Here is a 16,750-nt window from a genome sequence, read left to right as displayed (position 1 = left end):
GTTCCAAAAAAAAAAAAAACAAAACAAACAAACAAAAAAATAAGGGGCCAGCAGGTGGTGTGGTGGTTAGGGTGCTGGATGCCCACATGGCCAACCACAAGTTGAGTCCTGCATCTGGCGGCTTGCTTTCTCACTTTCCCTCTCTCTGTTGCTCGGTCTCACTCTGTCCCTCTCTGGTCAAATTAAAATATATAAATAAATAAATAAAGTTAAATAAAATAATTAAAAAATATTAATGTTGATGCCACATTCTGGGGGAGCTTGCTTAGAAACGCTGAGGATGACAAATGTATTCTCATTCCTATTTGGTAATTTGATTTCTCTTTATTAATTTCAGCTTATTGACTCACCTCAAAACCTGTAAAGATTTTGAAGTTGACAATCATATAAAAGATTTCGCTGCAAAACTGTCTTTAATACCTAGTCCACCGCCTGGACCACTCCATTTGGTAATTAATCCCGGAATTGTATTGTGGTTTTCCTTTGCAAATAGGGAACGTAATATATTGAAGATGGTGTCAATGTTTTAAGCTGTTAAGTTCTAGTTTTGTTTTAATTATGCTCCTCAAGGTCCTCCTGGAAGCATTTCATGCACTAGTTCTAAAGGCGTCAGGTTACATTTTCAGACGTGGCTGGCACATGGTACACGGAGCTGGTGGGAGGGGCTGCTTTGCGGTTACGCACACTCAGTTCTTGCTGTGCAGAAGACACACAGAAAGCCCGCTCCTTCAGCCTAAGATTTGCTTCGGTTATCAAGTTCCCTTTTGTTTCTTTGAGTCTCGAATACTGAAAATAGGGTACTGACATTAATTTGTTGGTGCCTTTTCCTGTGGAGTGTGTTTAAAGATAGGTCTCTTTTGCTACTTGGAGAAGTGCTACTCCGTTATTTGGTTCATCAGCAAACGTTCCCTGGAGTTGTTTCTATTCTGACACGCTATTGGCTGTTTCACTCAGCACCCCCAGGGCGAGGTGAGGGTGGAGGAGGTGCAGACTGCCTTCTCTTGTTTAAGCAAGGGCCACGGCTGTGGGGGTGAAGAAAGCCATCTGACTTTGCATTTTCCGAAAGAGCTTCACCACGCGTGGGGTGCTTCCTTTTTCTTTCTTCTTTTTTTAAAGATTTTTGTCATAGGGTGTGGGAGTCCAGCGCCTTAGCAGCACGCCCCCTCCTGACCCCCCTCCAGAGACACTTATTCAATTCTTGAAATGTTTAGATGATATCAAGTAAAGTTCACTTTAGTCTGGACCTTCTGGAAGATGATACATACAAATCTTGGTCCTGTACATTTTATGTTATTATCAACAATTAAAAATTAGGTTTGCTTGTCAGGAGACATGCGATCATGAAGTCTAATGTGGGTATGTTTTTAATTGCCAAGGGGTGTGTGTATTTGCAAGCACCCAGTGGGCATGGTCATGCTGCAGTGCCCTCTCCATTCCCCACCCCGATAGGGTCCGGAGTACAGCACACTCGTGCCCGGCACGTTGTCCAGGTCCACTCGTGACTTGGAGGCCACTGGCCCACCTGCTTCGTTTCATTTTCGGCCCCTCAGTTCATGCCCCTTGCTGTGTCTGCAGAGCTCATTGGCATGTACAAGTTGGGCTGGGATTCGACTCACCTGGTTAGCCACCAGGTCACGGGGCTGGGCCGTTAAACGTGTATTTCTGATCTTACTGGAGACCCAGCTGTCGTGGTGATATGCACGAGACAGCTGTCTTGGTGGTGTTCTCACCTCGGGTGCTTTCTGGGTCCAAACGGGATGTTTGTGAATTTCAGCCTCCACGGGATCGTTCTCCGACCTCACTGTGGAACTTGGCCCTTACAGGTGTTTAACATGAAGCCGCTGCAGGTCGTGTTCCCCCCACGAGCCGATCCTGACAGCCCCCTTGTAGACCTGGACCTTCACCTGCCCTTACTGTGCTTCAGGCCTGAGAAGGTGCTGCAGGTAAGTGTCCTTCCACACCTGAGCACACCTGCTGCTCACCCGCTCCATGGGGGCGTCAGGAATACTGGTCACTAGAGGGGACTGAAGTGCAAGGTTATTCTGCAGTGCACTCCAAATGTTTGTTGTTTATTTTTGCTTAAAGCAGACTTTCACCGTAGGGCCTGATATTCGTAAACAGCACGTTTTCATTGTGGAGTGTGCATGTACTTGCCAGAGAGGGGGGAAGCACCCTCCAGTGGCACGTGGCCATGCCTCAGCCCCTCCGGCTGCATTTCTTCATCCTGTCGGGATGTGGGGCGCATACACACATGCCCAAAGTATACTTCAGGCTGCTGGGGCTGGGTTCAACCGTGGTTGGCCACGTGTGTCCAGCTCCCTCTACCACCCGTCTGTGGCCGGCCTGTAAGTGGCACTCTTCGTGGGGCCCAGAGGCTTCCATTTTGGCAGGGAAGGGTGAGACCCCCTCCGCCCGCTTTGCCGGCACAGTGCGGTGCTCGCAAGTGTCGCCAGCCCCACCTGCTCGGAAGTGGCTCACGGCCTTGTGCTCTCCCCCAGATCCTGGCGTGCCTCTTGACGGAACAGCGGATCGTGCTCTTCTCCTCGGACTGGGCCCTGCTGACACTGGTGGCCGAGTGCCTCCTGGTCTACCTGCAGCCCCTGCAGTGGCAGCACACCTTCGTGCCCATTCTGTCGGGCCAGATGCTGGACTTCCTCATGGCGCCCACGTCTTTTCTCATGGGCTGCCACCTGGACCACTTCGAGGAGGTCAGCAAGGTTGGTACAGACACTGGCATTGAGGGGCTAACACTGCACGAGGGTGACGAGGTCTGAGGGGCCTGTGTCCGCCGTGAGTTCTGACGGGCTAACACTGCACGAGGAAGCAGCCCGTAGTGGGAGAGGGCGCCACCTCCTGTCAGGAGCCCTGGAGAGCTCGGGCCGCTGCGCCCACACACCGCGTCCCCCTCCTTCATCTCTGCAGACCCCAGATGCGTCAAGGGCACCGTGTTCCGAGCACCAGACGCCTTGTCACATCTCAGTCTCCTTAGGTTCTGCAGTGATGGTGCGGGGGGTGGTGTCAGTGGGTCCCATGGCTAGTCCAGACGTGGCCGTGGCTGTGGCCGCTAGCTGGTCCTGCAGCCAGGGCCAGTGACTCACCTCCGCCAAGCCTCAGCTTCGTCCTCGGTGAAGTGGGGTAAGGTCACGTCCCAGGGCAGGGATGAGCTGTGGAGCCCCACAGCCGCGTGGCGCTGGGTGTGGGAGATGGGACTCCACCGTCGTCCTCACTGCACGCTTCTGGTTTGCTTTTCTTTTAAATGGTGTCACTGCGTTGTCACCCTCCTGCCATAGGTCCCGAGTACCTGGAACCGCAGGAGTGTGCCGCCACAGACGACTGAGTGCCAGAAATCACATGGCCTCCACGCCTGGCACTCGGTGGGCGCCCCGGCTGGGCTGCTGATTTTTTTTTTTTTTTTTTTTTTCATATTTGCCAAAAGGCATGTGTGCTTGCTGGTGAGAGAGACGGAGTGAGCAAGCACTCCCTGTGGGGTATGGCCATGCCACAATCCCTTCTCCTCCATCTCTCCTTTGGGCACGCGCACACGTGCCCGTCACCCTAACCACCATGCCACCTGCTGGTGCCGGCTGGCCCTATTTAAGGTTTTATTCTGAGACTTTCTAAGCGTGCCATGAACAGGGAAGCAGGCAAGGTGCGTGTGCTCCTGCCCCCGCCCGTCTCAGCTGTGGCCGCTTCTGTCGCCCCGCAGCCCCGCAGCCTGCTTTCCTGGGGATTGGGAAGCAGATCCACGGCAGCACTTTCCCTGGCGTTCATACGGGGTGGGTGCCCCGGGGAGGAGCCGGCCAGTCCCTGAGTTCTTGCCAACGCGGTGATTCACCAGGGGAAAACGCGGTTCAGGAAAAGGCTGTTCAGACCTCCCTGGAAGGAACGGGAAAAACGTCACCAGTCCGCTTTGCAGACAAGAAGAAAGAGGCCACTAACGGTTCAGTGTTGTGTTGCTTTTTTTAGTCATAGGGGAAATAAATCATTTTTCAGACTCCTTAGAAGGGAAACTTTTTTGGCCTATTTACTTAAAGTTGCCTCTAGCAGGCAGGGAGGAAGCCTTTTCGTGACTTATCTGTTCCGGAAGATTTGGGAGAACCAGAAACTCCTGGGGAAGGTGGTTTTTTTAAAAATTTTAATTATTTACTTTCATTTACTATTTTAATATGGTTAAAAATCGCTATAGGACACATTCATTTACCAGAGAGAGAGAGAGAGAGTCAAGGAAAGCAAGAAAGCAAGCCACCAGGTCCAGGACTTGAACTGCAGTTGGCCATGTGGGAGTCCAGTGTCCTAATCACCAGGCCACCTGTTAGCCCCTGGGAAAGTAGTTTGGTTTGTGTGACTTTTTTTTAAGGTTTTTGCCATGTGCGTGGTTCAGAAATTGCTAGTATGTGGGTTATGTGGCCCAGGCCCTGCCCAGGGGTGGAGCTGGCTGGCAGTGAAGTGACACACCTGGTGTCAGCAGTTGGCGGGCACTCCCTGGAGTTCTGGAACATTCCTTCCACTAATACGTGCAGTGTGTTTCCCAGGGAAGGTGAAAACCTGACGGCGGCCTAGGTTGGAGTCTTGCCTCGGAGAAAGGCGTGTGTGGGGACAAGACGTCTGTCCGAGAGCCCATGGGGCACGGAAAGGGAGAGCCTTCACCAGGCCGTGACACTGTCGGCCTTGCGGACAGGTGCTCAGTGAGATAAGCCGGTACCCAGTGAACTGAGTGACTCCACTTTCGGGGTCCCTAGGGGAGTCTAACTCAAGGGGACGGAGAGCAGAGGGAGGCCGCCAGTGCCGCGCACAAGGGCTGGTGCTTTCGGTTTGGGAGGGTGACCCATCCCGGAGACCATGGCGGTGATGTGGGACTCACACCGCCCAGCTTCAGGGCAGTCGGGATGGCATTTGATGTTCCGTGGATTTTACGGCAGATAGGAAATGTAGGGGGCCCAGCTGTGCTGGCACGAGGCTGGGGAGGCCGGGGGCTGTTTCCCCGAGCCACCAGCAGAGGCCGGCCGTGGTGGCCCGCACTGGGGCCCAGTCAGCTGGGAGCCGGGGCAGGGCACCGTGATGTGCAAGGTCCTGGCAACAATACCCGTGGGCCCCCAGCCCCGTGGAAAGAGGGCAAGTCCGGGCAGTGTTGCCCGCGTCTTGTAGAGAGGTTACGACCTGCGGCGGGGACGGCTCCCTGTGAGCACGAGGTCCGTGTGCGCCCGAGAAGTTCCCATGCCGCCTTCACCGATTCCCTTACAGGAGGCCGACGGCCTGGTCCTGGTAAACATCGACCACGGCAGTGTCACCTGTTCCAAGTCCCTGGATGGCGACGTGGACATTCCTGACGTCCCTCTCCTGGCGGCACAGACGTTTATTCAGAGGTAATGGGAACCCGTGTGTGAGAACATCTGTTCACGTTCCGTTTGCCACTTTGACCGTGTTTTCTAATCCAAACGCTTGTGTGGCCCTACAGAACCAGGGGACGGTCACAGTCCTCGGGAAACCTCCGACCCTGTGCTGTGGCCTCTCAGTCCCTTCTTCCTTCACTCCTTCGCTCCTTCATTCGCTCGATAGGGATTGAATTCCCGCCACACACCCGGGACAGGGCAGGACCTCTGGGCTGAGGACAGCCATGGCCCTGTGCCATGACAGTCAGGCTGGCGTCCCATGGCCTGATCTGTTGTCCCTGAGTGACAAGTCATCTCTTCCTGTTCACGTCCCTGCGTCCGCTGGTGCCCCGACCTCGCGTGCTGTGTTCCCTAGCTGTCCTCTGATACAGGACTTCACTGGCCAAGATCAGGCCCCAGCAGACGGTGTTTAGGCCCTCTGCTCTCCGTCCCCTTGAGTTAGACTCCCCTTGCGCTGTGTGTGGGGAGAGGCGTGGCCGGCTACCTCTGCGAGTCCCTCCTGGGAGGGCGCGGACTGCAGCGGCTGCTCCGTCAGGCCAGGCGTGTGCGGGGCCTGCAGTGGCTGTTCCATGAGGCCGGGCATGTGCGGGGCCTGCAGTGGCTGTTCCGTCAGGCTGGGTGTGAGCGGGGGCTGTGGGGGCTGGGGCTGAGCAGTACGGGGGCAGCTTGGTTCCCTCTGCCGTGGCACTTAGTGAAATGGGTGGGGAAAACCTGCTTTTCAGCCCTCACTGTGGGGCGGGAGTTGGCTGCAGAGTGACAGCGCTGGACGGCCATGGGAGCCGAGTGGCAGATGTGGCCCTGCATGGGGCCTCTTTGCGGGGCCCCAGACTGCACGTGTGGCTGTTGAAGTCTGGGACGCACGCTGTGTTGGGGTGGGGCAGGCCTCTGCCCCTCTTGTCTCTTACTGGGAGGTCAGAGGAGAGCTGGCACCTGGGGAGTGGGCCAGTGAGGGCCGGGCCCACCCCCACAGGCCTGTCTGATTTCTGACCCTCCCCATTCTACGTGGGCCATCTCTGCAGACACCGGGAGGGCTGTGTCCACTCCCGCTCCTCACACCCGGAGGAGTGCGAGGGCCGCAGGCTGCACGTGGGGAGAAACGAAGGGCATTTGCTGTATTGGCGGGCGGAGCATGGCGCAGGGCTCCCCGCAGGGCCATGTACACCTGCGGCCTGTCCGACCCACCGGCCTGTGCTGTGCACAAGGGTTCACGCCACCAGGTCCAGGACTCACACCACAGTCGGCCATGTGGAAGTCCAGGGACGTAGCTGTTACGCCATCTGCTGGCCTCCAGCTCTGCATCCTTACGACCCTGCCCAGTTACCCAGCCTGCTATCGCCAGGCTCGGGGAGCACCCCAGGTGTGCCTGCGAGGGCGAGCCCCACACGGTGGTCCTGTGCTTCCTGGCAGGGTCCAGGGCCTGCGCCTGCACCATGAGCTGCACCTCGCTCACCTGAGCTCCAGCACAGACCTGCAGGAGGGCCGTGCCCGCAGACGCTCCTGGCAGCGGGACCTCAACGGCCAGGTCCAGCAGATTGTCCTGCAGCTGCTCGTCAGCATCTTCAGGTATGACCGCCGTCCGGCTCTGCACTGATGTCCCCAGCTCCAGGGCCCTGTGACAGTGGCCCCGCTCAGGCAGTAGGAATCAACCTCTGGGGGTACGTGCAGCCTGCCCGCCCCACCCTGTCCTGTCCTGCCCTGCCTTCTCTGGTGATTCCCGGTGGCTGGATTGGTGGAGCTCGGTCTCATTCCTCCCTGCCCATGCCCTCTAAGCTGCTCTGTCTCTCCTGCCCCGGACCCTGGGGTGTCATTTTCGAGGCGGCCCTCTAGAGGGACATGGCTCTGCTGACAGGCCGGCAGCCTGGTTGCGGCGGGGAGCCAGGATCTCAGCATGACCCTCGGGGTCCGGAGGACTCAGCCTCCCGGGGAGAACCACGTGCGACCAGGCCCTTGGGTCTGCCTGGCAGGAAGGCTCCTCCCCGGGCGCTCCTGCATAGACCGTCACGGGTTGTGAGTGCCGGGCTGCGCTGGCGGACTCAGTTCTGCAGCCCGGTGTGTGTTTGGTGGGTGGAGAGCAGGGTGGGAGAGCAGTGTCCTCGCCTGGTCTGGTGGCGAAGGCAGGTACTACTACCTGCCTGCCGAGCGTCTTTCCAGAGGGCTTTTGCTACAGGACGGGTGGATGGGCACCCTGCCGACCTGACAGTCCGTGTGGTTGTTTCAAAACATGTACTTATTGGGACCAGCAGTTAGCGTAATGGCTATGTCGCTGGACACCCACATAGTCGACTGCGGTTCATGTCCCAGACCCAGTGGCTTAAAACTCACTCCGGGCGCGTGTGCGTGCATGCCCAAGATCCCGAGAGGAGAATGGAGGAGAAGGGATTGCGGCGTAGCCATCCCCCCTGGGGGGTGATTTCTCGCTTTCTATCTCTGTCTCTGTCTGCTTGGCGAGCGCATGCACTCTATAGCAAAAACCTCTCCAAAAAAACCCAAAAAAACAACAAACAAACAAAAAAACCCATGTACTTATTTACACACGCAAAAGATTAGGAAATTATTAGGACAAAGCCCTGCTCCGAGTGGTGCGATCAGCATGGTCCTCGGTGTGCTGTTTCCCTTTTGCTCCGGGAAGATGAGGTCTTTCGTGAACAAGGTGGGCTTTGAGAGCTCTTCACGAGCTCGGTGAGCTGCTTGGAAAGCAGGCAGCATTGCAGGTGCCGAGACTGCACTTCCTGGGTGAGAGGAAGCCAGGCCTGAAACGCGGTCCTGAGTACACCCGTGAGGGGGAGGCGGTGCGTGGGCTGTCACTGTGGATCTGAGACCACACACCAGCATCCCATGGATTCATAGCGACACGAGGGAATCAGAGGTCACTCAGGGTGCCGGGCAGGCTGCTGGCAGAGAGGCTGCTCCTCCAGGGCCACCACCCTGTGCTCGAGGCCATCTGGGTTACCGTGATGGCTGCTGTCTTGGTTTGCAGAAGGAACTGGGCGGGGCTCCAGGAGCGGAGGGCCCGAGCTCTCTCCTGAGCTTCCTTCTCTTGGGTAATTGGAAAAATCGTGATGCGCTTTTGCATAGAAACATAGAAAGATACATCGTCTCTTTCTGACAGCCAATAGTTGGAGGGAAAAGTGAGGGTTTGGCCACAAAATGCTTGCGAACCGGATCACTGCGGGAGTCAGAAAACCTTCCTGAAGAAAGGGGCTTTTCTCATTGTTTTTCTTGTAATCACTTTTCTGTGTTCAAAAGCAGTATGTTCTACATGTATTTAAAATCAGTATGTTCTACATGTGTTTAAAAGTGTCTCAGCACTTAGGTCCCTTTTCTCTTTCTTAGGGAAGTGAAGAATCATTTAAATTATGAACACAGAGTATTTAATAGTGAAGAATTTCTCAAGTCAAGAGCTCCAGGAGACCAGCAGTTTTATAAACAGGTAAAGGGGTGGGGTTTGCACCGGTCTGTGTATGGTCAACACATTTCACTTTTCTGTATTTCAGTGTTTTTCAACATAAGTTTTTTTTTTTCTTTTTTAGAATTATTTTATTTAAATATATTTATTTATTTTTTAATTTGACCAGAGAGGGACAGAGTAAGATAGAGAGAAAGAGAGAAAGACGGAAAGTGAGAAAGCAAGCTGCCAGGTCTGGGATTTGAACCATGGTTGGCCATGTGGGAGTCCAATACCCTTAACCACCATGCCACCTGCTGGTCCCAAGATTTTTTTTTTTAGGAGTGATTTTTTTTTGCTATAGGGTGCATGCACTTGAGACAGAGAGAGAGAGAAAGTGAGAAATCACTTCCCAGCAGGGATGACCATGCCACAATCTCTTCTCCTCTTGTGATTTCGGGCCTGCATGCACACGCGCCTGGCGTGAGTTTTAAGTTACTGGGTCTGAGATTTGAACCACAGTCAACTAAGTAGGAGTCTAGCAATGTAACCATTATGCCATCTGCTGGGTCCCCAAAATAATTTTTTATTAAATGTATTAGGTTTTTTAAGAAGTTGGTTTTAGCCTGGTTCTTTTTGGTCATTTGGCCATCTCTTTAAAGTAGAGTTTACATACAATAAAATACACTCATTTTTAAAAAGGATTTGTTTCTTCTCTCTCTCTCTCTCTCTCTCTCTCTTTTTTTTTTTGTTAGCTTGCTGTAGGTGCCGTGTGCTCGCTGGGGGGAGAGAGAGAGAGCGAGCGAGCACACCCCCAGGGCAGATGGCTGTGTTGTAATCCCCTCTCCATTCCCTCTTAGGGTTTTGGGCACACATGCACACATGCCGACATGATTTTCAAGCCGCCAGGTCTGGGACTCAAACCGTGTAGTCGGCCATGTGAGATCCAGCTGCCTTAACCACCACACCGCCTTGTTAGCCCCGGTTCCGACAAATGTGGGTGCCTGTGTAACCACTTCCTCTCGGTGTGGTGCATCTCCTTTACCCGCAGCTCCTGGGCCCTTTCCAGACCGCCCCATCTCTTTGGGCCCAGCAGCCTCCGGTCTGTGCTTGTCCCCGTGGACAAGGTGTGAGGTCCTTGCCCTTGGGTGCATGACTGCATCCCACAGTGTGTTCCCTTTTATTGCTCGTGACAGTCCCTGGGGCCGAGCCCACGTGGCTGTCCCCAGGTAGTCAGCACCGGATGGTGCAGGCCTGCCTTCTGGGGCTCTGTTCTGTCTCTGCAGGGTCTCTGGGTCCTTTAGGGATTTGTTTCCACACGTGGGCTGGGTTGGGAGCAGCCTTTCTCGAGGGGTGGGTTATAGTGTAGCCCATCTGGTGAGTGATGCCTGGCCCTGCCGGTGCTGGTCAGGGAGCTGGACCCGGGCCTTCCAAGCAGTAGCGGTGTGCTGTCCGTGTGCTACTGTGGCGGGCCGTGACACTCACCTTTTCAGATGAGAGAGAGCCCATCGAGTGATGGAGCCACGCGGGGGCATCTTAGATGCAGACGGGACCCAGACAGAGTGCGTGGGCCGCGAGAGGCTGAGTGTTGGGGTCCAGGTCCCCGGGAGACGTGAGCATCTGTGTGTAAACAGACACTGCAGAGAGGCCGCCCAGAGGGCGAGGTGGCGTGGCTTTGGAGCGTCCGCTGAGTGTGCGAGTAGGGACGGCAGCTGGTTCTCTGCCGGGCTGGTGAGCCCTGCGGGGCGTTCTGGGAGTGCCAGCGCAGGCTGAGAACGCAGCCACTAGGAGCTTTTACCCCATGGAGCCGAGCTGCGGGGAGGTGGCGCGCTCCGCTGCCTGGGTCGGGGCCTGGGAGCTCAGCGGGGAGGTCTCTCTCAGCTCGTGTCTGTGTCTGTCAGATCCTGGACACCTACATGTTCCACTCCTTCCTGAAAGCGCGGCTCTCCAGGAGGATGGACGCCTTCGCTCAGATGGACCTCCGCACCCAGTCTGAAGAGGACAGGTAGTGGCCGTGCAGTGTGGGCGCGCTGCTTTGAGCAGATGGACAAGGGACACACTATTACTTGGCTGGCCAATGGCCAAGCCTACGGGAAGGGCCTTGGGCCGAGCAGTCCCTAACGTGCCGGCTTGCCGAGCTTCTTCCCCGCGTGTTTGGGTCATATGGGGCGGGGCACTTGAGCGTGCCGGCGTCAGGAGGCCCTGCGGTCTACACCGGGGTTTCGTTCCTGCGTTCTTCCCGTCCTCCCTCTTCCCACAGTCCTGGAAGCTTGTTCGGCTTTTCACGTGTGCCTCGGTGCTTTTCCAGACACCCCTCAAACACATCCCCTGGGGTGCGGTCTGCCCTCCACCCTTAGCGTTGCTGCCCTCTCCCCCTCTGGGAGAAGGGAGGGTCCTGGTCCCTGCGGGTGGTGGCGAGGCTCACTGCTGGCGCCCTCCCTGCAGGCTCAATGGGATGAACATAAGTCCACGGAGACCGACGGTGGAGAAGGTGACCTCGCGGAAGCCGTGGCCCCTGCACGCCGTGCACCGGCGCATGGTGGTCAGCATGCCCAACCTGCAGGACATCGCCATCCCTGAGCTGCTGCCCCGGAACGCGTCGCTGCGGATGCCGGGCTCCATGGAGCACACAGGCAGCGCAGGTGTGACCCCATCCCCGCGTGTCAGCCTCCGGCACCGCGAGGGGCTGGGGGAGCTACAGCTTATTTCAGAGGCAGGGCCGGGGCTTGTCTCCTGGTGGCCGGGGTGTCCGTAGCGTCCGAGTAGCCGTTTTGCAAACCTTGTCCATTGCAGGACGCTCTCTCCCCCACGCTTTCTTTCTCTTTTTGGTTTTTGTTTTCTCTTGTTTTTAGGCTTTTGCCATAGGTACATGCTCTCACTGGAGAGAGAGACAGAGAAAGGGAAAGTGAGAAGTCACCCCCAGGGGGGATGGACATACCACAGTTCCTTCTTCCCTGTTCTCCCTTGGGGGTTTTGGGAATGCACGCACACACGCCTGGTGTGTTTCAAATCACCAGCTCTGGGGCTCGAACCATGGTCTGCCATGTGGGAGTCCAGCATGGACTACTACACCACCTGCTGCTCCCTCTTTTTATTTTTAATTGCCAGAGGGCATGTGCATGTCACAGGGACGGAGCACCCGTAGGGTGTGGCCGCATGGCGATCTCTCCACCTCTCCACCTCGGGGGATCTGGTGCGCTCAGGCCTACACACGGTGTTTCTGAAGCCGCCAGGTCCAGGATTCTAACTGTGGTTCACTCCTAGGCTGTGGGGCTGGCCCTCCTGCCTGTGTCTTCTGTCACCCAAAGTCCCTGTTAGCGATTGCAGCTACCCACTCGGGTCGTTCAGAGGCGTGTGTTGTGGTCTGGGTGTGTGTGTGATATGTGTGTGTCAGCACTTTTACAAACACAGGTGAGTATCTCTTATCCAAAATGCTTAGGGTTGGTGTGCTTCTGGGGAATTTCTGCGTGTTCACATGCGGTGCCTTGGACAGGACCAAGTCCACACACCGAGCCCGCCCCTGCGTCCGTATTGTGGCGCTCTGGCCGTAGGTAGGTCACGGAAGGTCAGGTGCACAGTTCCCCCGAGGTGTCAGGCTGGTGCTCACAGAGTGGTGTAGAGGGCGGCATTTGGGATTGGGGTTCCTGTTCGTGGCGTCAGGCTGGCGCTCACAGAGGGTGGGGTTGCAGCATTCGGGATCTGGCTTTTAGGTCAGGACTACGCGGCTATGTGAGCGGGCAGTGAGCACAGTGACCCTTAGGCCCCGGGCGGGTGCTGGCGCTTTCTAGAGATGGGGTACCAAAGAGCCCCATGCCCTGCCCTCATGGAGCTGCCAGTCCAGGGGTGGAGACAGGCAGGCCCAGGGACACCCCTCGCGGCTTTGCCTGTGGAACCCCATTTAGCAGTGAGGCAGCGCACGCAGAAGCTCAGCTGTGCCCGTCTCCAGGGAGGCTCTGCCTGCCCACAGGGGGAGACACTGTGCTCGAGGCCCATGGGGCCTTGAGGCCACTGTCCCAGCTGCCCCTGGTGATGCGCAGGGAGCCCAGTGACACCAGGAGGGCTCTGGTAACGGGCCTCGAGTGCTCAGAATCTCCTGTTCTCTAACAGCCGCCGGGGTCTGGAGGCCGGCTGCGGTCCAGGTCCCCAGCTGCTTCCTCGCTGTGTGGCCCTCGGCAGGTTGCCTGACCTCTCTGGTCCTGCATCCCCTCTTCTGTGCAGCCTGTCAGCGTGCATGTGGTGGAGGCCTGTGCTTGGAACATCGCTGTCTCTGCCTCCAGGCCTCTGCCCTGGAGCTCCCCATTCGCTCTGGGCTCCTGGGGGAGGAGCCAGCCCTGGCCATACCTGTGGAAGGGCCAGGCGTGGCATGCACACCTGGTGGTGTTTGGCTCTGGCACTTGGCTGAGCCCTGGGACCAGGAGCCGAGCCGTGCGGCCTCAGGCCCACGTCTGTACCAGACTCTCCCCGAGTCGTGCATAAGGAAGGGACGATCCCTGTAATGAACTAAACAAGCCTGCCCCGTGCGTGGCTGCCTGCTGTTAGCTTAGCCCTTGGCACACGGTGCCAGCGGCTCTGACTAGTTTGAGCAGAGGCCATTACTCAGCGAGTGCTGGCTGCCCTCGCCCTCTGTTGGCAGAGAGCGAAATGAGGGGCCTCGTGCTCATCCTGGGGGTGCAGAACTTTCTGGAAGGTTTGTGCTGCTCTCCACAGCACGGCGTGGTGGGTGGCCCGGGGCCCGTTTCCAGCCTGCGCTGACGGCTGCTTGCTCCCCTCGGTTTCCAGCGCCAGCACCGGTCATGACCCCGCGGCCCATGTACACGTTCAGGGTTCCGGAAGTGCACTTCCCACTGCTGAGCCAGTGTGTCCAGGCTTACTACGCCGACTTGGCTGCACTGCTCAGCAAGGCCATGGGCTGCCTGGGCCCAGAGAACTCCCTGCTCCTGGCCAGGTATTTCTACCTGCGCGGGCTGGCCCACCTGATGCAGGGGCAGCTGCTGAGCGCGCTCTCGGACTTCCAGAACCTCTATAAGACAGACCTGCGCATTTTCCCTGCCGATCTGGTCAAGAGGACGGTGGAGTCCATGTCGGCCTCTGAGCGTGCACAGGCTGAGCGGACGCCGGAGCTCAAGAGGCTCCTTGGCGAGGTCCTGGACAAGCCGGGCGAAGCCCCGAGGGTGGACGACCACGTGAAGCACTTCGAGCTGCCCAGGAAGCACATGCAGCTGGAGGACTTCGTGAAAAGGGTGCAGGAGTCGGGCATCGTGAAGGACGCCCACATCATCCAGCGGCTGTTCGAGGCCCTGACTGTAGGTGAGGCTGCACCCGTGCATGTCCCCTGTGGGCGCAGCAGCGGGCGGGGGACTGTGGAAAGAGGCGAGGCTCCCTGCTCTGGGCCGTTGCCCCGGGCTTCCGTAGGGTGGTGGTGCCTTTGGGCTGCGTCCTTACCACCACGCTCTCACCTTCCCAGTCCTGATGTGAGTGCACTGTGCCCTCCAGCGCCTGTGGCTCGGCTTCTCTTGGGTTTGTGCCCAGGAGCCTGGCTTTGGGTTCGAGTGCTGTCATTCAGACCCTGTGGCCTAATTGCTCCCCAGTGAGCCAGGGACAACTGGGACCTGCCTCCTCGCCCTGGCAGTGTTGGGCTCTTGGTCTCAGTTTTTCTGAAGCGTGAAGAGTGTGCAGTGGCACTGCCCTTGTGGCTTCTGTGCGCGCGTGCACGCACCTTGCCAGGGAGAGGGGGAGGAGAAAGCCCCGCCTGAGGAGGGCCACTCCGCATTCCCTCCTCTGCCCCTCCCTGATCTTGGGACTTGGGGCACACTGTGCCTGTGCCTGTCCAGCTGCTGCTCTGGGACTGGGCCCACACCGTGGGCTGTGGGGATCCAGCCCCTTAGCCGCCAGGCCACTCCGACCCGTGCTGTCGGCTGTGGTGGGTCCTTGGCTAGGAACTGCAGTTTGCACTCCTTGCTAGTTTTAGTTTGCCATTTCCCGTTTTCTTGTGGACCGGAGGGGCTCTTTGGGTGCCGGGAAGGGCACCCTTTCCTGGTCACAGGCAGGGCAGTGCCTCTTCCCGATTACAGAGCGAACGCAGCAAGCCGTGTATTGCATCACTTTTGTGTCTGTGGCTCTGAGGGACAGACACAGCCACCTGTGTGCAGCCTGCCTGTGTTCCCTGGCAGGTCATCGGGTCACTGACGTGCCGCCCGCTGGCCTGGGTGAAAGTCAGGTCAGTCGCACACAGTGAGCACCTCTGTCCTGCATTCTGGGACTATGGAGAAGCACTGTCCTCCCCAGGCCAGGTGCAGAGGGTCCTGAGCAGCTGTGGAGTTGCAGGCGGGCCAGGCGTGCAGGAGCAGCTGTGCATCTGCGGGAGCCGGAGGTCCTCGCGGAACCTACCAGGACTCAGTGGGGCCTGGCATGGGCGAGGGCAAGGGCGTGATTCCAGGGGAAGCCTGCTCCCCTCCCTCCCTGCAGCCTTCTCAGGACACGGGCCCTGGCAGCTCAGCTACAAGGCCCGGAAGAGTGGCTGAACTCTGGGCTGCTGGCTCTCGGGTCACAGATCCACAGAGCAGGATGGCAGCTCTGGTGACTGCAGCCAGGCTCTGAGCCTCTGTCCCCCAGCATGGCCTCTCTGCCTGCAGTCATGGCCACCGGGGGACCTGGAGGAGGAAGGTCTGTCCCTCTCTTAAGGTGCCCCCTACACTGACTTGGCCTCCCTCTCATGGGGCAGATCGTAGCCCACAGCCACCTCCTGCAGGGAACTTCGAGGGTGCACCACACCGGCGTGGGCCCGTCTGCAGTCCCACATGGGGAGGGCGAAGGCTGGCTGGTGATGGTGCGTCCACTGGCCGCGCTGTCATTGCCTGTGCTTACGCTGCAGATTCAGTCAGGGAAGTCTTGATTCTGGGCCTTCTGGCCTGGTGTTCCTGGTGCAATGCGGCACGGATACACGGGCTGCCTGCGTCACCATGGGCTGGGAAGGCGAATGCTTGTGTAGAACGGGTCTGCCCGATTGCTGAAGACTGGCTGGTGATGGTGCGTCCACTGGCCGCGCTGTCATTGCCTGTGCTTACGCTGCAGATTCAGTCAGGGAAGTCTTGATTCTGGGCCTTCTGGCCTGGTGTTCCTGGTGCAATGCGGCACGGATACACGGGCTGCCTGCGTCACCATGGGCTGGGAAGGCGAATGCTTGTGTAGAACGGGTCTGCCCGATTGCAGTGCATCTGAGGTTTGGTTCGCTGAACTTCCAGTGTCCCCGTCACGTGTTTGACAGTCAGGCACAGAACGTCTGGTGTTAATGGTGCAGGACCCACGCCTGCCGTGTCATGGTAGCTTGCACGGTGGCGCTCTGCGGGGACGTGGGTGTGTGCGCAGCTCTTCCAGCCTAGCCCGGACAGTGACACCACTCCACACTAAGATGAGCCGGAGGGGTCCTGCTGGAGTGTGGTGACAGGAGGGAGGGGCCAGCAGTTTGTACAAAGCCGACACAGAAGAGGCGTGGGCGCCCGTCTGCGTGGGCCTGTGCTGCTTGTGCTGCTGTGTGTGTGGCTGCCGTGGGCTGCCTGGAGGTCAGGGGTGGCTTTCACAGTGGCTGTGGGTGTGACAGCGGTGACAACACGCACCCTCCAGGCCAGCTGTGACCCTGGCGGCGATGCCAGTGAGCTGGTGCACCAACCGGAGGGCTCAGTGAGTGCCTCCCTCTGGGTGTCCTCGTCTCACCGCTCTCCCTGGTGGCTCTTTCTGGGGACCTGAGCCCTGTCCCCAGAGCCTACTGGCTCCTCATGTCTGAGGCCAGGGCCGATGTCTGTGAGGGAAGCCATTTCGGTCCGGATGACATGTACCATGGCCCGGCTGCGGGGCGCTTTATCCTGAGGATGCACGGACTGGCTTTTGGGGCCCGGAACACTGCCATTCTGCAACCCTACGGCTCTCCAGGGCCTCCTCACGCCCCTGTCCTGCCTCCTGGACGTTCCCTTGCTGAGCT

The 16,750-nt window shown here is 58.0% G+C and overlaps 1 protein-coding gene across 3 annotated transcripts in view; it reads left to right on the top strand.

The window, feature by feature from the left end:
- The window catches only part of DENND3 (DENN domain containing 3), a 47,255-nt gene that overhangs the window by 11,243 nt on the left and 19,262 nt on the right, over window positions 1-16,750 (top strand). For all 3 annotated transcript variants that reach the window (XM_006152111.3, XM_006152110.3, XM_027773306.1), the window contains 9 exons: window positions 338-449; window positions 1,824-1,943; window positions 2,499-2,717; window positions 5,242-5,363; window positions 6,798-6,953; window positions 8,724-8,820; window positions 10,677-10,780; window positions 11,221-11,417; window positions 13,555-14,082. In XM_006152111.3, the coding sequence (XP_006152173.1) occupies window positions 338-449; window positions 1,824-1,943; window positions 2,499-2,717; window positions 5,242-5,363; window positions 6,798-6,953; window positions 8,724-8,820; window positions 10,677-10,780; window positions 11,221-11,417; window positions 13,555-14,082 (1,655 nt within the window). The remainder of the gene's footprint in view (window positions 1-337; window positions 450-1,823; window positions 1,944-2,498; window positions 2,718-5,241; window positions 5,364-6,797; window positions 6,954-8,723; window positions 8,821-10,676; window positions 10,781-11,220; window positions 11,418-13,554; window positions 14,083-16,750) is intronic.

This window comes from Tupaia chinensis, unplaced genomic scaffold (genome assembly GCF_000334495.1).
Source record: "Tupaia chinensis unplaced genomic scaffold, TupChi_1.0 Scaffold000335_1, whole genome shotgun sequence".
NCBI lineage: Eukaryota > Metazoa > Chordata > Mammalia > Scandentia > Tupaiidae > Tupaia > Tupaia belangeri.
This window is presented reverse-complemented; position numbering and strand designations above follow the sequence as displayed.